The 24,520-nt window shown below is 36.5% G+C and overlaps 1 protein-coding gene across 2 annotated transcripts in view; it reads left to right on the forward strand.

Moving 5' to 3' along the window:
• The window catches only part of DPH6 (diphthamine biosynthesis 6), a 212,483-nt gene that overhangs the window by 169,775 nt on the left and 18,188 nt on the right, over positions 1-24,520 (forward strand). For both annotated transcript variants that reach the window (XM_074585033.1, XM_074585031.1), the window contains exon 14: positions 1,483-1,888. In XM_074585033.1, coding sequence (XP_074441134.1) covers positions 1,483-1,888 — 406 coding nt within the window. The remainder of the gene's footprint in view (positions 1-1,482; positions 1,889-24,520) is intronic.

Raw genomic sequence — 24,520 nt, forward strand, 5'->3', positions numbered from 1 at the left:
TTTTTCTTCACTTACTAAACCATCTTTATCTTCATCCACAAGTTTTCTCACCAGTGCCGTTGGGGAGGGAAGGAGTATGCAAGCAGCTGTGTGGTGCTTAGCTGCTGGATGGAGTCAACCCTTGCAATGTATTGTTCCCAGTTTAAGTCTCTAAGGTTGTTTTTGTTTGTGTTCAGATGAAAAAGGGCTGAATACACAGCAACAATACAGGGGCAAGATAATTCTTTTATGGACTTATCTTAGGTTTGTTAAGATTCAAAGGTAATGCTATTTAATGCACATAGGTACAATTATTTGGGTTGTAATGGCTGCAAATTCACAATTTCTTCCACACAAGAAACACAAGAGCGTTTCGGTATTTTGCAACATTATATTCACTTTCTATACCTGTTAACATGCTACAGCGCAATTTATGCTAAAAGAAGTAAGCAGAAAGCCTGTCCCACTTTAATACAAACCTTATGAAGAACGACTGAGGGAGCTGGGGTTGTTTAGCCTGGAGAAGAGGAGGCTGAGGGGAGACCTTATCACCCTCTACAACTACCTGAAAGGAGGTTGTAGAGAGATGGGGGCTGACCTCTTCTCCCTGGTGACAAGTGATAGGACGAGGGGAAACGGGTTCAAGTTACGTCAGGGGAGGTTTAGATTAGATATTAGGAGACATTTTTTCACTGAAAGGGTTATTAAACATTGGAATAGGCTGCCCAGGGAGGTGGTGGATTCACCATCTCTGGAGGTGTTTAAAAAAAGGGTAGATGGGGCACGTAGGGACATGGTTTAGAAGTGGCTCTTGTCAGGGTAGGCTAAAGGTTGGACTCGATGATCTTAAAGGTCCCTTCCAACCTCAACAGTTCTATGATTCTATGATTCTATACCATCAGAAGAAAAGGAACTTAGTTACTCAGAGTTAGTTTACCAAGTTAGCTAATTAGATGTAAAAACAATTTAAGTATACTTTCTTAATGAATTCTGCTATTAAGAAAGCACATTTTAGCTTCTAAAAGGGTTTCTTCAGGATCATTCTGCTGTTCAAAACTGTCTGAACTGTATCTTTGCTGTATCTGAACTGTGTCTGTAATACTCCAACATTAAAAATAAATCTTACGTGCTTTACTAACTCATTTCTGTAGTTTCAGTAGTTCCTGTGATTTGTATTCTTCAAAGACCATTGGTACGGACAAAAGTTACTGTATGCAAAAATACTTTTTGATTGCAAAGTGAGTGCAAAATACATTATGATCAGCATTTTTTTAAATGGTACAGGCATAGTAGTAGTTTGAGATCGCAAAAATGAGCAGATATTAACTGTCAGACAAATTTGTAATTGCTCAAGATGACTTTTCAATAAGGAAAGTTTAGGGGAAAAACAGTCTTCAAGAAATAACTGTACTTCACATACTTTTTTCAATATATCAGCTGAATATAAGCGACATTAATTTCTACCAGGTCTGTAATATGCACAATATTTTGTTTATCTTTTAGGTTGAAGATTCAGAGACGAATCGTGATGCAACTGCAGTTTGTGGGTTGCTTGCTGTGGTTGTAATACCTCACCTACCCAGAGATGCTGCAATTGAATGGCATGTTATTGCAGTAGTTGATGACCCACTCCAAAGAAAACATTTTGCAATGAAGGTGTTGTCAGAGGGCTTCCAAATTGAGTGTGAATTTGTGGAGTCTAGTTCTGCATCTTGTGCATCAATCTCTGTACGTCTGAGCTTGATTTCACCATCCACTTCTCACCTTGATTTAGATGGACCTCTTCATGACTTAGTTGCTATGTTTAGACAAGCTGTTGAGAAACTTTCAGAAGACTGCAGTGCAAGTCCTTTGTCTTTTAGAGCTTTCTTCAAGGAGGGTGTCTTTGATGCTGAAGCACTACAAACAGGTAAGACTTATGATGACAGAAACCAGGCGTTAAGCATAAGCTATTTTTTGTTTAATTCTACAAAAGGTTTCATTGGAAGAAGACATTTTAAAAGTCCCTTTCAAGGGTGGGTGGTCAAGGAGGTCAATAGCATCCTGACTTGTATAGTGTGGTCAGCAGGACTAGGGAAGTGGTTGTCCCCCTGTACTGGGCACTGATGAGGCCCCACCTCGAGTACTGCGTTCAGTTTTGTGCCCTTCGCTACAAGAATGACACTGAGGTGTGTCCAGGGAAGGGCAACGAGGCTGGTGAGGGGTGTGGAGAACAAGTCTTATGAGAAGTGGCTGAGGGAACTGGAGTTGTTTACCCTGGAGAAAAGGAGATGGAAGTGAGACCTTATCGCTCTCTACAACTACCTGAAAGGAGGTTGTAGCAAGGTGGGGGGCAGTCTCTTCTCCCAAGTAACAAGTGATAGGACAAGAGGAAATGGCCTCAAGTTGCCCCAGGGTACGTTTAGATGGGATGTTAGGAAAAAATTCTTCACTGAGAGTATTGGAATAGGCTTCCCAGGGAAGTGGTTGAGTCACCATCCGTGGAGGTATTTAAAAGACATGGAGATGTGGTGCTTAGGGATATGGTTTAGTGGTAGTTTTGGCAGTGCTAGGTTAATGATCGGACTTGGTGATCTTAAAGGTATTTTCCAACCCAAATGATTTTATGGTTCCATGATTAAGATACATTTGTTGTTTTACCGGTTACCAGGCATACTTCTCATATGGAAAGGTTCTATTCTTGGATGTTTTGAAGTCTAAACAGGATAAAGCCCTGGATTACTTGTTCTGATCTCACAGCTGACCTGACTTAGAGTCGGAGGTTGGATTAGGTGATCTCACTCCAGTCTGAGTTAGTGATTCCATGAAAGAGAAATTGCTGAGAAGTCCAGCCACCTCAGGGTCGAACATAGGGAGAATGAATCTTTTGCATAAAAGTACGTTTGGTAGTCTGTTTTTGTCATGATCTTGAACTATGTTCAAATAACCAAATTCTGTGTGCTAACAGGTACTTTTTTGAGAATAAATAATGAAATATTAATGTTTTAAAACAAGGAAATGGTGTTGTATCCTCTAGATTAGAGGGTGTCTGGTTTTGAACATGGGTTGGTTTCTTACCAACTTACTTAAATAGAACTTGTTAACCAAACAAATTCAGTGGTTTTTCCCAATGTTTATTTTTTAAAAATCTCATTCCCTTACCAAGAAAAGAGAATACAGAGCAATAAATATAATGTTGCAACTATAATTTTATTTCTTATATTGTACATCTATATTTTGTGCTGTGCTCAATTTGGGACAAGTAACATTATGCAAGAGCACAAAAGCTTATTTTATCTGTCAGTCCTACAAAACTGGTAGACCATACTTTTATTGAAATCAGTAAGAGCTTTGTTATCAATTTGAGAAGGAACAAAATCAGATCCTTAGTCTATATTTATCTCAAACATGCATGCACTTTAAAAATCCTTGCAGACCACAACTGATCCATATTAATTAGCTGACATAAATGTTAGCCCTCAAATATTCTACTGTCCTATTTTTTTTTTCTTAACCTGCAGCAGTTTTTGAAGAAAATTCAACTTGACATTGTTTAATAGATTTAAAATACAGGAATTGAAAGCTATAAAAATGTGGCATAGAATAAGCATATTTAATCCAAGAAACAAGGAATGAACATATAGTCTGACAGAATGTTGTTGTTTTTACTACGTCTTGTTTAAGAACGAAAAGGAAACCTGATAAAACATGTTCCTGGCATGGGATTAACATTACCATTTTGCCTGCTCTCTTTCTGATATTTCTCAGGCCATAGAATAATTACTTTAAAATAAATTTTATTTGCTTTATTAAATATATTGATCAATATAATGAATTAATTGCGAGCATAAAAAATTGATTCAGTTCCATTCATGTTATAATACCAATGGCACAGGCATAGGAAGATTTGTTGTGATTGTCATATATTCCTTCTAGTTGTGTTCAGATCTCTGCACTGTCATAATAATTCCTGTCATTATAGCAATTTTGTCATTATCCCCACTGGTAAGAAATACATTCTTGCAAATCTGTAGAATATATAGAATACATTAAATTTACAAGTAGCACTAATTCATTGATGAAGAATTTTAAAATAACTTTTTTCTACTTAGGAAAAGTTTCCAGAAAGTTCATGTAACGGGAAGAAGAAATATCCTATATATTTGAAAATAATGTCTCAAATTAAAATAGTTGTAGCTGAAGTGTGTCTTACCGATAGTTTCGATCTGATACAAGACTATTATATATATGTAAACTGTTTCTGATTCAAAAACAGAAGACTAATTTTTAATATATTGTTAAAACACAAGGCCATATTTAAGTGTTCTGCTAATACATGTCCTTGGAGTCCTGAAAGGCATGTAGTCTCCAGTGAAGCCTCCTCAGCTTTCCAAAGGATGCAGCATATTATTGGACTCTGTCCTTGCCTGTCTTTTGTACTTTTATTATAATTATACTTCTCACAATTTGAAGTGTACTCGCACATATATATTAACTCTCAGTTTAAAAGCACTGTATATGGTCTCCAAGATGCTCTCATTCATTTCAGTATCCCCTAGAAAGTGTCCATAAGCAACATGGTGTAGTCTATGTTTTATCTTCTGTTTTTATTGTCAGTCTTTAGTTTTGACTGGCAGAACTACTGCAAATGTGTGTGTCCTTCAGCGTGCTTCACAGATGTAATGTACCGGAACTACTATCAGGTCTTTCTTTTCAATCTCATGGTGTGTACATATATATATATACGCACATATATATATAACACTAGCCCAAGGTGTTAGAGATTGTTAAATTCTGATGACCACAGCTCGTTCCACTTTCTCATAGTGTATTCCTGTTTTCCTCTTGAGCCTTAAGGTGGTCCTCATGTTTCGTCTACAACAACCCATTAACTTGTCAGGCTTCTTCCTAAATCTGGATTCAGGACCAAGGGAGAAAAAAGGGCATGTTTGCCATTATACAGAAGTTAAACTCATTACCTGAATAAAATTCGAAACATACCTATCATAAATTTTGGCAAGTTCAGATAAGCTTGTTCTGCTTATAGGATGCGTGAACCTTAATGTGGCAAGTCACAAGAGGGAGCAGTACTGGCTTCCAAAATAGCACTGCTTTGTGTCTTGTCAGCTCTAAACATGGCCCAAACTTGCTCAACCTGTCCCTGTAGACTTGTCCTAAGATATTTTGAGTATTTGGATGTCTCTGTGGTGATTTCTGCTACCTCCAAAGGTTAACTTGTGTTGCAGAGTATGTCTAGGTGGGTATCAGAATTTACTTATGCTACTGATCAGATAGTTGGTAAACTGTCTTTCAAACACAGAATAGCGTTTTACTGGGACACAGGATAAGGCAGGAATGTACTGATCTTGACTTGAAAATCTGCAGGCCTAATACTTTTTAAAGACTTTTTAAAAAATATTGTTTGCTTGATGTGGCTGACAGAACACAAATGATATTGAGAGAGCAGTTTTTCAGTTGACATTTATTAATTCAGCTCAGGTAGTGCTGGTTGCTAACCATCTGTATGATGAACCGTTAGTGACATGTTTGATCTCCGACATGTGTTAGACACAGTTAATCCCACACGTAGGTCTGTCCTTTTGGAGTCCTCAACTACCATCAGATGGATCATCTGCTGAGGAAAGATAATAACATAGCAGGGGACGCTAGGCACTGCAATTCAAATATTTTTAATGTGAAACTCATTGGACAGATGTATCTATAATGGAAAAGACAGAAATTATCATGTCTCGGAAATCAAGAGAGATAGTTGAAGAGATAACTGTTCCAGTCTTAGTGGATTTCAGGTGGACTTCCATCATAATATAAGATTAGCAAATAGTCTTCAAAAATTCTTGTAAGATCTTGAATTGCGATGTATTTTCTCCTCTAGGAAAAGCATGGAAAAGAATAAAGGTACTTTTTTCTGATTAGAACTTAAAATCATTGGAGTGAAAGGAAGAAGTACTGCCACAGATCTTCTCAAATGAGCCTCTGATTAGATGAGTGCTTTTTTGATGCAAAGAAATTGTCATTTATTTAAAACTGTCCAAATAAATTAGAGGAATTTGTTTGTACCTGACAGAGTAAGATGAGACCCAGGAATATGTATACTCTGCATATTGTAACAAGTTATTGGAAATTATTATAGCCGGTGTTACTGATGTCAAAAGAAGCTAAAGGTTTGTAATGCAAATTTGAGACAGATAGCTTTCTGTCATCCTAAGACCAGATGTAAAGTTTTATTGAACAAAGTGTAGTACTGATGGTGAACTTCTCCGAGGCAATCCCTCATAACATACGAGAGCATTATGGGCACCGTGCTGAGACCACAGAACGTGTTAGAAGTAGGAGGATTAGATTAAGCTGACATATATACTTAGTAAGATGCTGTTAAGCCTTTAGAAGTCTTTAACATAAATTTGACTATTTCTTTCTCATTCTCATTTAAATATGCATTAATATAAACGTGTCAGGACGATTTGCTATACCATCCCGTTGACTAGGTTATACTTCGGTATAGGAAAGATGAGTGTTCATAAGTCATCCCATTATGATTTCACAAGCCTTGTTCACAGGATGTATGCAAAGTATTTTTGAATATTTATTAGGGAGTAGAAAAGGTCCCGCATTCACCAGAACATCATATTACGTAATCCCTTTTTAATACTATAGAAAAAATGAAGTGGGAATATAAAAAGGCAAAAGAGAACAGGAATAGAAAGGCAGTCTGGTAGCAGCATTAAAACGAATATATAATTAGTTTTAAATGTGGCTCTACTCTGTAAATGCTTAGGACTAAAAGGCTCTTAGTACTTATGTGTTTACCGCGTTTCAATGATACCAAAGTTTTTAAAAAAATCCTAATATGGGTCGAGTATAGTTCAACTGGACTGTAGAAAATCTTGCTTGAAATGGGACTGTTTCTCTTGCTGAAAGAGAAGCCCTGGTAATTAGTCACTCAGGAGTCCTTGCACTGACATAGTAAGACCCTGACGCACGTGCAACATACTGCTTTTAAACTAAAGATTTTCCATCTGATAAGATTTAAAGTATTCCATTTATTAAAATACTGCATTATCAACACATTTTCCAGATGTTTACCAAAACACACAGTTTCCAGTACTGGTAGATATACATTATGTAGTCTAAATCTAAGAAAAGTGGAAGAAGATCAAGTGAAGATACCAAGATGCATTTTCTTAATAACACGCATCCATGTGCATTAGAGTTTAATATTCTTTCACTAATGCACTTTAAATTCACACTGGGAATTTATTTCAGCTTAACTTTCTTGATGGATATGCCCTTATACACCGGGAAACAATTTTCCATGGGACAGCTGCAATCTCAACCTCCAAACATTTGTATGCAGCCCTACATGTTCTCATGTGAGTAACTGGTATTTACTCAGCAGTCATGGAGAACTACTCATGTGAGTAGGAACTAGACAGTCACTAAGAACTGCTCACTGAGTAACAATGAAGCAGGTACATGAGTGTTGATAATTTTTAAATGTTGGCCCTTTTGAAATCAAGCTTTGCAATTGCTAACTAATGAAGTAGTTGTGACTAACATAATTTGGTCAAACAAAAACATTTTTTAAATGTCATGATGCTGTCTGAAATAGGCTGTAAAAATTGAACTTGGTTTTCTACCAAATTCTATTAATTTAGGCTAAATGGAAAATGAGAGAACAGTTGCCAACCTGAAAGAAGAGGAAAATTTCCCTTTAAATTTCTTGGGTTTCCTCTTAAGAAAACAAAGAATTTTCCAAGTTCAAGCAGCAGAACTGCACTGCTGCTGCTCAAAAAAAAAAAAAAGGTTAAATTAGTACTAGGGGAAATTAATTAGATTATAATATACATAAGCAATTAGGAAATAGTGATATGATTCATGAGCATGTTTGAAATGACATTTTAAAAGGGTAAAGTAGCTAAATTTGGTCTTGAGCCACAGAGGTGGCTTTGCAATATTGCTATTGCTATCCAAACTATCCAGTCAAGAGATCTGATATATTAAATTATTGTTAGCATGCTGAAATGTAAAACTTTTAAAATAAGTTTTCAAGGTTGTGGTGTTATTGTATTACTGCAAGTCACTGCATACATATTTTTAGCAGAACATCTCACATAAAATTCTGCGGAAAGGATTTTTTTGTTTGCTATCAAAGACCCTGGGAAATTGTTGCCTCTTGACTGAATTTGCATGGAAGGTGTTTTATGCTTTTGAGGCAGCTTAAAATATATTAGCTCCTACTTTAGGGCAGTGGCCCTCTGTCCTTTAGGATGGGAAATTTATTTTTTAGGAGCACAGATAATAGCTTGAGAAAAATTTAACCACTCAGTGCCAAGGCCAGGTAGCAAAGTTAGAACTCGTCCTTATTCAAAGTGGACAGCATGTGACATCTAAAGGTTATGGATTGCACAGTCATACACAAAAATCTTGTCTAAAACTTTAAATGGAAATAAATTCTTTAATTGCTTGACCCAAAGCTGATCTAGAACATAGACCTTTTATCCTTGATGCAGAACACTGGCAGTATATTGGTAAGGTTGTTTTAAAGCTACTGTGTACAACTTCATATTTCTTTCAGAATTTCTGCCACTAAAATCCAAGATACGTTTATAGGTTACTCTGTCCCTCTTCTCATCTTTTCACATTATGTTGAAGTGATCCCGAGCTCTTCACCAAATGAATTATTTGTATGGACTTGTTTAATTTTCCTGTTGAAGATTTACATATAAGTGACCTGTAGGGCAGAGTGGACCTGTCAGAAAACAGACTTTTTATAGAGAAAGTCATAGATGATAAAGAAGAATGTCCTAAGTTTGCTAACATGTTGAAAACTGATTTGCTTTACTCACGTAATCGGTTTGGGAGATGCTAGACACTTTTTATGGCGATCCAGGCAATGGCTTTGCTGCTTGATGCGAGTTAATAAGTTATCTCAATAAACATTGGAATTTGTTAAAAGCAGTAGGCTATAAGGTGAAAATATTAAGAGAAAAGATGTAAAGAAACTTAGGGAACGAGAATCCAATCTGTTCTGTAATGAGCCACAAGAGGTAATTTGGATAATTAGCTTTACAAGGAATCTAAAGAAATTAATACTTTTCTGGAAAACTGGTATCTTCTAGACAGGTGTATGTATACATGGTTATACATGGTCTAGCCATATACGCATAAGTGTACAGATGCATAAAGTACAAACATCCTACTGCAATGTCAAAATTAATTTTGAGAAAATTTGTTTAGGGCTTTGTTGACAGAGAACAACTACAAAAGCATCTTGTAACAATGACATCAGGCATGCAGTCATTGCCAAATTTGGATCATCTGGTGTTTCACATGTGAGGCATCTATGATCTGTCTATCTATCCAGAAACCATTTGTGACAAACTCCATTTTTAAGGACACGTCACAGATTACAGTTTACAGTTACATAGGAAGTTTTTCTCTGAGACTGTTTCAACAAGCCAACATTTTGGCACCAATTCTGCAATTCTGAATCAATAAACGTTGAAAGAACTTAGACTTCTAGAGACCTCTGCATCATTTGTACAGATCCCTGCCTATATTACTTTTTATTTAGGTGAAGAAAAAAAAAACATGGTGGTGTTTAAACTAGTGAAATTAAATCTGACTTAGGAAGTCCACTGATCTTAAAACAATTGTAGGCTGAAAGTGAACTGGGCATAATATCTTACCTGCTTCCCTTGTTATTACTCATTCTAGGTATTTATTTAGGACCATTGCTTGAAACGGAACACTGCACTAGATGGACCTTTGGCATGACTAGCTTGTCTTCTGTATTTCCTCTTCTTAATACCAAAATACTTGTCATTTGCTCTTTGTCTAGAAGATCTAAGAAATAATTCAATGAAAAAAACCAGTGAATTTTGCAAGGAAGAACTGCGTACAGAGTTACATTTCCAGCCAATAACAATTTAAGTAACAGTAGCAAGAAGATCAATGAATAGGTGGATAGCTTGTTCCTGGGGAGGTTCCTGGGTTGGTTCAATGTGTCTGCTGTCCCATAGAATGGATGATCCACAGGAAGGTTGAATGACCATTGGCTGACAGACTGTTGTCAGTCATTCTGTGACATAACCTCTCCACTAAGAAGTATCAGTTCAATCATCTTCTCTGATAACTTACCCTAACCCCCTTTGAAAGTATTGCTGATTGACAGCAGAAGCTGTACTTCAGTATTTTTCATCCAGAGAAATCAAGGATTTTTAGCACCGCTAATATCAATAGCCTGGAAAATGGGTATCATATCTAGCAACTGTCAAACTCCTAGGTTTGACAATAAACCTAAATAAACTACGACTGCAAACTTCCTTTCTTCTTTTACTGTTAAGTGACAATTCACATGTGAAGTTAACTATTTGAGCCTGGAAATTTTCCTGCCCTGGAAATATGTGTAAGAAGCTGACAAATCTTTATTCTCTTGAAGTTTTTTTCTGCTCCAGTTTTCTAAAGCTTTTGGATGCCTCACCAGATCCTTATTTCCCAGGCTTGGGCTATTCCAATGAGTTCACTCTCCAGAAATTGCCTTCACAACTGCAGTTCTGATATTGAAATCTCCCCATTGCTTGGTCTACATGCTCAGAGCAGTAATGGTCATCACTCTTGGATAGAAAGCGAAAAAAGGCCAGATGTCAGAACTAGCACTGACTGATGGCCAAACCCATCAATAAATCCTATCTCAAAGCCTTCCGTTTCCTCTCCAGTTTCCCCTCTAGTTCTTCCTTCTTCAGTCTCTCAAAGTTAAGTTCTTTCTGTAAGATCTGGCCTTTTGTCAACTGTAGACACCACTGATAGAGCCTGTCAGGTTTTGTCAGATGCTTTGACTATCAGAAGGCATGCTTAGCTTTCTTCATTGGGACTTTTCCTAGAGATAAGCAGCTGCTGAAAATCTAACTTTTAAGGGCTCTAACTTTTAAGGTAAGTGGACAATGGCTTAAATTCCTTTTGAAAACTCTTCTAGTGTCAGCCCTGTGGAAATCCTCTGTCGTGCAAGCAGTAGGACATGGTATCTTCTCTTCTCTGCCCAGATGTATCTGTTCAAAGTATCAGGTATCAAATTCAGTTGTCACCAGTCTCTCAGCAATGCTTCTGAACAGTCTCTGAGGTTATCCAAAAAGTTTGGGTATTTGCTTAGAGACAGATAAAAACTTCTTGTTATCTAATGGCATGTTATGATTCTTCTACTAATTCTAAGCTACTTTCCTGAAGCCCAGGGACAGCATGGACGCGAGGGTTAGTTATTGCTCAGAGTGCAAAGTGGTGAAACACCTTTGTACTCCATTGTCCATTTGTTTCCCTTGCCCTTGCTCTTTCTCCATAGTCTAAGAAATCTCTCTTTTGGACTTGGGGAGGAGGGCTGAAGACAGACGGCCGGGCAAAAAAGTCTCCAGTGTTTACTGCCTCTGGTGCTTTGTCAGTCAAAGCTGGACTGTGCAGCCAAATTTTGCATCCTAAATACTCAACTTACTATTTTCATTGTTACTACTCAGTACCATCCCTTCTCATGTTTTCTGTATGCAGATGAAAAGATACATACACTTTTTTGTTTTTTTGAGGCTGCTAAAATGTGGATCTGGAGTTTCTTTTGATTGCAGTCTCTTAAATTCTAGGAAAACTGCAACTGGAAACTGGTCTGAAGGACACCACTTAATAATTATTGTCTTAAATTTAGAAGTATTATAAATCAGATTTCTGATTAAAATATTTTCATCATGCATTTGTAAAGGAGGGATTTTGTTTTTGAAACACCTTTCAAAGTTATACCTTTCCTTAGAAGAAAATATATAAAAACTAAGCATCCATAAAAGTACTGTAATTTTGTTCAGCCACTTACCATCCATTTAACAAGTTGGGATTGGGGTTTCATTTGATTTATCTGATACAATGACGCCTTTACACCAAGAAACAACGAAAAGGAAAGTTTGTTTTATTGTTTTTGCCATCTGCACTGTAACTTCTAATCCAAGAAAATAGCTGTAACTAACCATCAAAAGAAATTATTTTGACATTGTCACACTTCATGCAATTTGACTTTGCATAGACTATGCGGCGGTGCTCCCAATAGTCTATTTCTTCTTAAATTTCTGATAAGCTTAGGTTTAAAATAGCATAAAGTTATTAGGTATAACTGAGAAATTTCCAATCCTTAGAAAAACAAGCAATGAAAAAATTGTATTTTTTTCCTTCCTTTTGACTTTGCTAGGCTTTTACTGGTAATGCATCATATCTGCTGTGTTAAAATCCAATTAGTAGCTCTAATTCCTTGACACTGAAAGCACATTTATAACATAGTCCCTTCAGGCACTTCTTTGCTACTTGCACTGTTAAGTCTACAGTATCAACATTGGATAATTGAAGAACAGGTAAATTTTTTCCCGTTGTAACAAACTAGAACATTCCTTCTCTTCCTACATTATTTCTGAATGGCAAGAGTGTAGCCAGCAGGTCGAGGGAGGTGGGCTGGCACACCTGCAATACTAGGAGAGGAAAATGAGAGAAAGAGGTCACCAAATTGGAGAAAGTCCAGAGAAGAGCCACTAAAATAAAAGGTCAGGTGAGTAGTGTATACAACATATGAGAAAAGACTGAAGGAACTGGCTTTGTCCCACCTAGGGAAGAGAAGGCTATGGAGGAACCAAATTGCAGTCTTCCCTTACCTTAATAGGCATTGCAGAGAAGGGGACAGGATTTTTTCAGAGATGGACAGAAAAGGACAAATAGCAACAGTCATAAGGTGCAGCAGGAGAGATTCCAGTTGGCCACAAGGCATGAATTTTTCTCCACAAGAGCGGTTGCAGGCTGCCTAAAGGCTGTGGAACCTCCACCTTGGAGGTCTTCAAAACGTGACTGCGCAAGGCCCTCAGCAAAGTGGTGTAATGCCCTGAGCATGAGGGAGATTGGAGTATATGATTTCCAGAGAACTTTACCAAGCAAAATTATTCTGTGATTCCCCAAATTATTCTGTGATCCCATATTATTATTAAATTACAATGAATTGGGTAAAAAGAGTGGCATTTAACTGCAGATTCTGAAAAAAAACCCTCAGTTTCTGTCTGTCTGTCATTAATACTCCACAGTCGTACAAAAGATGACTGCCACTCCTTACTTGAATAATAATTACTGAAACCAACAAGCAAGTTTTTTCCTGTTGGAGTATATCTTTGAAAGAGAAATGTTTCTTTAGAAGTGTCTGGATGCTTTGTTCTTTTTTTTTTTTTTAACTCATTTCTCTGTAGTGTGCACATTTGTCCTTTTTTCTTTCCATCTCTTTATCTTAACAGAATTCATACAAACTCAGAATTAGAATTATCGTTGGGCTGTGACATCTCTGCAGTATTTCTTATGACAATGTAAAGCCAATGTCTTTCCAGAGTCTAATTCATTTGATAATGATTGAGACACCTGAGGATGAGGAATCCTGTTTTGAAGTTAAATAATTTATGTCATCAGTAATGTCATATCTGCAACTGGAAAACCTTTTGTTTTCCTCATTTAAACACATTAGTAATGGTTATACTATTTGATATGGAGGCTAAATACTAATTTAACCAGGATTGGAAAATTATTTAAAAATAATAATTCGCAAGCTGTAATATTTACAACTTTTAAACCTCTAGAGAACTTCAGAACTTTGTTCAAAACTTGCTCATCAGGAGATAAAGGCTTTATGAACTTTGAAAATCAAAATTAATTCTTTTCACCTAATAGTAATATTGCTGGAAGAAAAAAAATGAGTATGTTGAAGACTGCAGTTTCCGATACTTACAGAGTACTGACTTGTCTTTAATCATCCTGCCAGGAATGTATGAGTCGATACCAAATAATGGGGTGAAATTAGATGTAAGAAAAATAACAGTATCTCACATATTTTACCCTCAACTATATCACATCCATATACTGATGCTGCGGATGTAAATCCATTTGAGATATACAGCACCTTCCTGTTTGTGGCCCAGAAGGATTGAGTGACATAGAGGTTTGTTTTCCTGAAGTTCTTAGCTGAAGTCAGAGATGCTCAGCAACTCTCAAAATGAGGTGCTGTTTAGAGGCAGCACAATAGTAAGAATAGGTGAGTAGAGCCCTGAAGAAGAATAGTTCATTGAAATGCATGCCTTGTTCCAGAAAGGAGCCTGAGATCAAATCTGTTTTGAGATTGCTCTTCTACTGGGCATAACTTCATCATTTTAGAATTGTCAAGGGATCTTGTCATTTCCAGACTTTTATGAAAAGCATGACTAATTGAAGCCAGCCTAAGGCATTTTCTACAATTACATACATGAAGATAAATATATTCTAATTTAGCTGATTACTCTATCTTTTCTTTGCATTAACTACATAGAATGTGCTTTGAATTCTTTTGTTTTGTATCACGTAGCGTAACTTACCTGCTGTGATTTAATCAAGTATTTGGGTCACTCAAACTGCAATAGCAACAGAAATAATCAGGGTTTCTATCTTTAGATTAGGCTTTTGTAATTTTACTTTTCTTCTAATTTTTTTTTTCTTGTGATTGTTTTTAGCTGTGGTGGTATGCAAACCACTTAAACTTTTGATCCCTTAAAACTTTGGAAACAGAAAGCTCAGCTGTTTAAAAGTGCTTTCATTAAAAGTATTGCTTGTCTTTGGGCTTAACTTGTTTGTAAATACTTTATACAGGAGTTTTGCAAACTTTTAAGCATATTAACATTTCATTTTCATAGGAAACATGCTGCATCATACTTCCTGGCTACAGAAATTAATGCCACAATGCTTATTCTGCAGTACGTTTACCATATGATGCCACTTTAAAAAATGTCTTTGGCAAGTCTTAATTAGAAGGAACATTTTGGTGTTTGGTGTTAGGCAGGAATTATTCTAAGCACATTGCTTACAATGGTCTCTTGCATTTTTTCCCATGTTCTTCATGTTTCACTTCTCGTGAATATACTACAGACAGGCTGAAAAGCATTTCAGGAGTTTTCATCACTTAAAGCATACTCATTCAATGTCAATAATTATATTAAAAAGACTTTACCGGTTCCCAGGTGCATTGATGTCATACTAAAGTAGATCTGCTACTGGTGTATTTTGGTGTGGATGGTATAATTTTAGCTCTGAGCTGGCTAGGAGCCCTCAATTAATTATCTTAATCATTGTAACACACATCTCAAAAATACCCAGTCAGTGCCTCCCACTATGTCATTTAGGAGAAAAAAAGCAAACAATGTACTTTCTGCAAGACAGTAAGACTTAAATATGCTTGTCCAAACACAGGAAAACTTGTTTATTTTTCTGGCACACAAACGAAAGCTGTCTAAGGGCTGATGGAAGAGCACCACACGCCAGCCAGGAGGAGCTGTGGAATTAGAGGCAAGACCTTGGCCCATTTGAACCAGAATGGTTCTCGTGAGAGATTGCAGTCTCTAGCTCATCCGAAGGATGGCGCCTGCTCTGATATATAACATGCCAAGACACATAAAACAAGCCCAAGCTTCAGAATATACTGAGAATCTGAGCTCTGAAAACCAAGTCAGGGAACATCAAACATCATTAGCTACTGTGGGTTTCCTTTTTAGGTGAAATGAAATCCCAATCTATTGAAATTAACAGAAATTATGTTATTAACATCACTGGGAAAGAACTTCAGCACAGTTGACACAGTTCAAAAGACAATTTGATCCTTCATTTTCTATAGGAAGATGAAAATGCAAGGCTTCATGTTAAAGTACTCCACTTGCTTGATATTTTCTGCTCTTCCATTTCAGACTCATATTCTGTTTTTCGCTCTTTCTTTTTTCTTCCATTCATCCCTTGTTCTGGATCACATAAATCATGTCTCAGCCTGTCTCATGGAAAACATGAAACAAGACTAAGACTTGAAGGCAGGCACAGTGAGCCAACTGCAACAACATAAGATGTAAAAATCAAGAGGCAGCAGTCTAAAGTTTCTTGATCCAGAAAAAGGAGATGTGGCTGACATAAACCAGAGTATAGCAAGCAGGATTATAAAGCCAAAGCTTCTGTTTTAAAAACATGTTCTTCTGCGCTGAAAATACGATTGGTAGCAAGAAGTAGTAAGCAAAAACATGTGTACAGAAATTCACAGCTTGGATTCTACTGGGTGTTATTTATTAAATTTGGAGCCACTAGTATGTTTCTTTGTCCCCACTGCAGAAGGAAAATAGTGGCACAGAAACAAAAGAAACTTGATAGATCACACACAGTCCTTACACCAACCTAAATGCAACACATCCATCCTGCTGGTTGTTGCCAATATTTAAAAAAGAACAGGTTTTGTATTAACAGGAGGAAGAGAGGTATTTGAAGACAGAACATTCATTTTTAGGCTTCTGATAACTGTGAAGTACTTATGTGTCTCCCGTGAAGCGCTGGGTGCTGTTCATTACCCTTGGAATCTGCATGGAGGCAGCTGGACTCCATTTAAAGTTGGGGTAGAGTCAGCAGCCAGAGCAGCACAGCTTTGGTGCAGGAGAGAAGTTCAGCTTTGCCTTGGCATCATGATTCCTAAGTAAACTGGAACTTTCCTCTGAAGTAATATGCGAGTCAGTGATGAGGCCACAGTTTGCACGGTAAAGACTAAAGTGTGGGTTTCATTTGTTGAGGAGTTACAAAAACAGCGTCACCTCTCATCGTACACCATGGTTGCTTAGTTGTTAATTTGTAATAATGGGCTGTTTTTCAATTACGGAAACGCCATGTCTTTATTTCTCTTTCTCAGTGCCATTTGAAATGCTCCCTGTCATTGACTGAGCACGCTTAGATTGTTGTCCCCTCTGTCACTGACCTTGTGCAGTTTGTCCATGACTGCAATACATGTTTGCGCAAGATCACCTAGAAGACTCTGGCCTCCTAAGTGTGCTATGCTTAAGCACCAAAAACTTTTCATGCTTTTAAATTATCTTTGATTTATTAATGTTTTTCAGATGGTGTTCTGTCTTTCCTCTCCTTATAAAAACAGTACTACACAGGACTTGGCATGTATGTATTCAGAGCTTTCCCCTGGAGAGAACAGCCTCCTTTCATGTTGATTCCATGATATAATGTACATTTTACAATCTGGCGAAATAGGAGAAAAAAAGCGGAAAGCAACGCAATACTTTTTGTCTGGCTTCTTGGTGAGGCATCACCTTTTAGTTTGAAAATAGAACATGAAGCAGCCTTTGTACATTCACTTCATGGTACACAAATTTGACCTACAGCAGTGATAACTTAGCCTTTTACTCTTTATATAAAATCAACTGAGAAATAATACTGTTATTTCTGGTTCCTATAATAAACCTCATGTTGTCAATTAAGAACAGCAAGATGATATGATTATAAATACTTATGTTTTAGTTACTGCAAAACACTGACAGATAATGTGGTTTGTAATGTAAATTCCTGGTCATGTCTCTAGGATACAAAATAGCTATGAATTATTATTACATATTTTTCAGAAAGCCTTTCAGAATAAAAACTGAAATTGAACACTTAAGAAAGTATGTGGGAGCTGTAGGAAATACCGTGTTATCCTTTATTAGATTATACCGGCATAAATAGGGAAAAAGGTTTAAAAGAAAGGGCAAAATATAACAGTAACATGTACGGCATTATAAATTCTTTATGTACGTGTGCATAATGCAAATTGACCAATTTGAAATAGTATTATTTATTTTTGAGATACATAAATTAATGTAGTTAAGAAAACTGCACTAGCAAGTGTGGCACCAGTTCAATACATATGCACGTACCTAATCCACCCATGTAAACCTGTATCTACTTTTCTGAATTGAAGCTTGTGTCCAAAATTATCCTGCTAAAAGTGTCCCCATACCAAAACCATAAGGGAAACAATACGAATCCTACAACAAAGTTTTAACAGTCCTGAAAAACTAAGTCTCCACTAACGAGAGGACTGTGATTGATACGTTAAATCAGAAGTGGAATTCAGTGAATGCTGACATTCAGTTACCCATCAGCGTGCAGAGATAAAGTACGCCAGTAAGAGCAGATGCTCAGGAGTAACTTGATTTAGACTGCATCGTTTCCTTCCTTTTAAAAACCTAAGAAAACCTGCAGTGAATTCTTCACTTTCAAGAATACAGTTTTTCTAATACAAAGTTTCTCATCTACTTTAAGTTCATTATGACACTACAGTAAAATAACATTTACAAACTTAAAATGTACAGTTTTCAGATGTGGTTATTACTAAAGATGAAATATTATTTAAAGCACTTGAGTTGTTATTACCTATAGAACTTTCATTCTTAATAACTCATTTTTAATACTGGAAAAAAAATATGTAAAACCTGATACTTTAAAGGATGCCAAAATTATTATGTAATATTATATTTCCTTCCGTTATCATTTTCTGAGTCAGTTTGATTTATCCCAGCTTGGAATATTAGACTAGACATAAAGGGGTAGGAACATTCTTACAGTTAAAAAAAGTATATATACATATTCATATATATATGTATAGGTGCACATGAATCTCCTCTGGCTTCCGACTCTCTGCCAAGAAAATTTTCCTCTTGTCAGTCATTTGATCCTAATATAATCTTAGAATAGAGAAGACATTTTGCAGTTCAGAGTTCTTTTCCTTCACGCAGTTTTAACTATGGTTTATATGTAGGTAAATACGAGCCCTTTGTGGTTATATTTAGCTTAAGTATTAAGCTTTTCTTTTTACCTTTGTCTTGCTGAACTACTTGACATTTTCTGGGTTTTTCATGTATTCGTTATTTTGCTAAGCAGGCTGTTGACACTTTCGGAAGTTTTAAGAAATTTCAGGTATTTTCTTGTAAGATTAGATTCAGGCTGAGTGATTTTAGAGACCATTTTAAGTTTCTAGTATTATGAAATCTATCTCAAAGATGTTATACTTCAGTTTTCGTGCAAAATGTTACTTGCATCTGATCACAGCTCTGCAAACTCATCTTGCTGCCTTCTTGGCTTGCAGCGTCTAGCATTTGAAGTGTTCTTTCTGTTCATAAAATAGGAAGAGCACTGAATAGCCGTTCAGGGTTTGCCAAACTCATTTTTTAATATATCGCAATTCTGCTTTGGAGAGACTGTTTCAAGTAATAGAAAACAAATTTTGGCCCCGTACTGTTCATCTTGTACTTTACAGACTGTTTCTCCTCTCTTACTCTGCCATCCATCGCCTCACAGGAAACTAACGGGAGATGCAGAGTTTTCTTGCAAAGGATAGATTATATAAGAGTGAAACAATTCTGCTTGATTTTCATATAATTGCAAGTTAAATTGCAAGACTGGAAATCGGGGACAAGTACATTTTGCATCTGAAATGATCAGATTCAGCATCAGAGATCTTGATACAGTTCTCATGGAACAACTCTTCCTCCAAATTGTTCACCTCTCCTAAAAAAACAGACTTGCAGACGCACTGTAATCCTTAGCCAATATTGTGTAAAACAACTGCTGGTGTTCCTGCAGCAGCACTTGTGAGTTTTACTAGTAGTGTTACATTTCCAAAGTGACAATTCCGTGGTAGCTCATTTGATAAATGCTCTTTGACCAGATATGAATCTTTATCTCCTCCTAAAGGCTAAATATTTCTGCATGTTTGGAATTAATTGCATTAGCTTCACGAATCTGTTTTGTGATCTTAAAGCTCCTACGGGTGTTTTAATCTGGTGTTTGAGGTAACTTTCCTGATCAGCCCCCAAGCTTCATCCTGTAGTTGTGAACTGGAGTTGACTAGTTCACTAGGTTGACTTAAAGCTGTTTGACTGTGATTGTTGTTGCTTGCCTTCTTTACGGATCACAGATTTTATGTTGGATAAAACTTATAAAAAGTCAAGTAATGAACAGGCAAGAAATAGAATTTATCTAAAATTTGCTAAAACCTTTTATTGTCCCTAAAAGCATAAGCGTGACCTTCTGCTGAAGTGGTTAGAAGTTGTAGCCACAGGGAATCTTTCACACAGATTTCATTGCAAGATTGAAGCTAAAGTGAAAGGCCAGATAGTTTACAGCCATTCTGCAGCCTGCGGACCAAAAAAATTATAACTACCGGAGTAAGTTCAAGCTGTTAGCAATTAAAGAAAGACTGTCATCTTGCTCAGTGTTCTGTCCGTGCAGAGCTTGTTGAAAATTCATGAAATGCAGCATTAGTGACATTTCCAGGGTAATGTACAACCTACTGTAACAGAGAATTACCTAGAAGTAGAGATTCCACTATTCTGACTTTTTCTTAATAGGCATGTTAATTGTATTATGGACTTTCATTTTTATTCCTCAACTGTTTCCTAAGTATTCATGTGTTTACATACAGAATGTTTTAAATAGCTGCTGCTATTACCAACTTAAAAGCTAGTTTTTCTTTCTTACACATTTTCGTTTAGCAAAAGAAGGTTCTAAAATTCCCAGTTATGTTTTTCATCTTGTGCCTTCAGGGATATCACACTGGTGTCTTGTTGGAATCTAGTAAACTGGTTTTAGTGATGAAAATTAAAAAAAAATGTACCTAGCTGTAGCACTTTTTATGTTTTGATCTCAGGCGACCTTAGAAAGGAGTTTAATATCGTCACCTGAATTTTACTGAGAAGGAACCTGGACACAAGAGAAGGAGGTAGTGACTTATTCAGGTTTTCTCAGTAAGGCTGTGACAGAAACTGAACCTTTGTCTCCTGAATCCTAGCCAAGTATTTTCTCCAGCCTACTCTCCTTCTGCACAGGAGCGCAGTTTCCAAAATGCTGAAAGACATAAATAGCAGACGATGTAAACAGATGTAAACGAAGTCACAGTTTATGAAATCCTGGCTCCACTTAAGTCGGTGGCGAAACTCCCTTCAACTTCAATGCAGTCAGGATTTTCATCAGGTCAGACTAGGTTTTAAAGAAAACAGTGCCATATTTATACTACTGGGTCTTTCAAATCTGATCTCATTACTTTTTTGCTATATACAGTTTGAGTTGCTGTAGGCTCTCTAATTAAACTAATTTGCTGGAAGCTTATATTTCTTAACCAGACCTTAACACCTTTCTTTGAATTCCTTTTGCTTTAAAGAAAAAAATATGTACTGACTGTTCTGAAACATACTAAGCTTGGGTTTTATCAGCATCATTCTGAAAAATCTGTTTTCTTGGCTTGGTCCCTTTGTATTGTCGTTATATGGGTATTGTATCTGCTGATAGCAAATTTCACTGTTACTTATAGGTACAGTTAAATGAAATATATTTTCATTTATGTTGTGGCCACAGAGTAGGATGAAGAAAGATTGAAATTTGTAAGTGTGTTTTGGACTTAGAGCATTCATGTTTGCTATTAAAACTTACTGATAGCTTTAAAGGTTAGCACAAATTAATTTTGCTCAGTAAGTAGTAAACTTACTAATAATTTGTGAATTAGTAATTAAAAGTTTAGATGAACAGCTAAGTTTGTGGTAGTGGCTCTGGCTATTCACTGTCTCTAGTCTGATTTTATTTCTTTCATTTTTTATGATTAAACTGAGCATTTTCCTCCTTCAAATAATAGTCTGTGGCAGTGGGAAATGAGAATGCACTGAGACATAGAAGACAAGGAAGCGAGTTTGTGGCAAAATGAGATAATCTGTGACCAATGAGAAGGAATTGGTCTCAGAATAACCAGTGTCTTTAAAAAAGCCTGGGAAAGAAAGTACTTTTATTTTCCTTAATGTTTGTAAGGAAACTTACAAACTGCTGTAAGCAGTAAAGGCCATACAGCGAGCTGTCATACAATCATAAAATAGTCTCTTACACGATATATTGATACTGAGTTACACAAAGTTGCTCAGGAGGGCAAATGCTTTCTTGAAAAAAAATATTTCTTGAGGATAATATTCCTCCCTTCTCCTTTTCATCTACTCATCACCTTCAGAGAATTCTGGCTAGTACCGAATTTAATGAAAGGCTTCCAAAAAGAATATGGCTTATTATTCCTCACAGGAGAGTCTCCTCTCTTTGGAAAGAAATGGTGACCAGGATCTAAGTCTGGAAATGCTTATGAGAGGTGAGAAATTCAATTGAACATTACATAAAATTGAAGAGTGAAGGTCAGAATAGGACAAATTATAATGTATAAGTAGTGGTAGTTTCCTGAGAAGTTGCCTTTTTTTTTGAAATTTCGGAAATCAAAGTGTTAATGAACTGTGCCTGCACCATATCACAGTATCCTTTCCAAAATATCACCTCTAAAAATATACTGCAGTAACGTTAGAACAGTGAACTGAAAAGCAACTGATACAGAAATTAAACCCATCGACTTGTCCTGCAAAAGTGAAATTATTATTGTTTTGACATGTGGTGCCATGGACCACACAGGACGTGTATTTCATTTTCTTTTGACAACTTGGATTCGGTAGTTTGGTTCGTTTTCTAGCAATGTGTTTGCTATAGAAAATATTTCATATTACGGAGCTAACATACTATTGATCAATAAAAGGTCTTGGCTTACACAATATATGTAGAGCCACATTCAAAGCGGTAGATACTGACATGTTACATGGAAACTGGAACTTCAGTATCATGTAAGTAAACTATTCTATATATAAACAAAGGTATGTAGCCTATTCTTACAATGGGAGAATTAAGTCTTGCTTATTAAAAAGGTTTTAGTGGCTGTGACAAAGACCAAAGACTAAAAGTTAAGCATTTTTGAGAATCCTGTGACTTTAGGGCAGGCTTTTGAAACACCGCATAAATAAGACGAATTTTCTAAGTAAAGCACCAGCAATGTATGCACATGACCTGTAGTCAAACCCATGAAATAGTACTGGTAGAGTGGAATTATATAGGCTGTGCTCTAAGAATTCATAATAACAGTAACATAACCAGTGGAGCATTATCAAGAGTCAGTGATGTGATTGTATTGCATACACTTAAATCTTATTTGTTACTGTCCAAATTAATATTAAAGTCATACTTACATTATCCTTTCTAGTACGGATGTGTCAACACCTAGTATACCTAGGTGTTGACACCTAGACACATGCCAAACTGTATCTTTCTCTATAATAGACTATATTCTCCGATTTTTTTTTTTTCTTAACGTATTAGGCTAAAGCTAGCAATGTGAAGTGTGACAGTCATTGGCATTAGGTAAGCATAGCATATAAATTTTACAAGTACTTGAAGAAAAATTGAAAAGCTACTCAATCTCAGAATGGTTCTTCCTGAAAACATTCAATTCTTATCATGTAGTAAGTCCAAATATTGAGAAGGCACATAATTGTCAGCACTCAGGCATTTTTTGTGTCTGACGCCATTCTATATTTATACAAGCAAGTGATAATTTCTTTTTTGATGCTCATAACAAATGAAGAGTTAATACTGGGCTTTTCTGCAAAATTACCATGGATTTTCTTTAACAGCAGTGATGCCTTTCCTTGAGTTATCTTGAGGCAGGATAACTTTGCCTTGCTGTGCTCTGGCTGGCTGCCTGTATCTAGAAGACATTTTCATTGATTCAAAAGGTGACAGAGAACTGTCAGGACTGAAAGACCTGTTTTTAATTGATGGTTAAACGAGCTTGAACCAAATCAGAAGAAAAACCAAAAGACTGCCAGCTGTGTGTTCCTCTTTTGATCTCTTAAAATAGGTGCTATGTGAGGTTAATTTCTTTATGTCCCACTAGCCAGTATAGTCTTTTTGTAGGTAATTACAGCTACATCTAGGAGTTGGTATAGTGCCAGAAAGCATTCCCAGTTGTCAGCATTCTCTATACTGTCCTGTGCAGATTTCAGGAGGGTTTTGGGTTGGGCAGACTAGCAGATCACTTAGGCCAGACTCTCATTTGTATCAGGTGTATTCGTTTTCTTCAGTGCTTGTTGAAACCTTATCACGTGCTCTTGGGGACATGATGACCTTATTGAAATTACTAGTTTTACCATTGACTTAGAATGGAGTCAGAATTACCTTCTTTAATTCAGTTCCATATTTAAAATATTTTTTGCATTTCTTGTATTGATTAGGGTTTGCCTAAAACAGATTAACAAGTTCAGTATTAAAATCAGCACCATAGAATCCCATACCTATCGAGGACAGTAAGTGTGAAAGAAGATAGCTTTCTAAACCAGGTAGATCATAGTGATCCACCTACAAGTATCCCCAGTCCAGAGATTCAGTAGTTTGCTATATGAATGGCTTTTCTTTAACACTCTTCGATGACACCTCTGTAGGCTACAAGCGTTATCTTCTGCATTACATGCTGCTACTGCATGCAATTATTTAAAACTCTTTAGCCGAACCCCAGAACATGAGAACTGGCAACCTGTTCCACCAGAATCCTTTCCCCATGTCCCAGCTACGACGCTTTATAAAGATTCTGTGCCAGTAATCATATAGAGGTAGGGAAATATATCACTGAATTCGCACCTCTTACTTTCACAAAAGCAGATGAAGGTTTACTTTGTGACCCATAGTTACATTACATTAGCTAGAGCAGAACCAATATATTAGTCTTAGCTAAATTTGGTTCTTTAGGGCTAAAAGTATGTGCATATAGCTTACGTGACAGTGTGCATATGATGTGCTTGCTGCATAAAAAATTACTTCTACGGTG

The sequence above is a fragment of the Larus michahellis genome, chromosome 4 (genome assembly GCF_964199755.1).
Source record: "Larus michahellis chromosome 4, bLarMic1.1, whole genome shotgun sequence".
In the NCBI taxonomy this organism is placed as follows: domain Eukaryota; kingdom Metazoa; phylum Chordata; class Aves; order Charadriiformes; family Laridae; genus Larus; species Larus michahellis.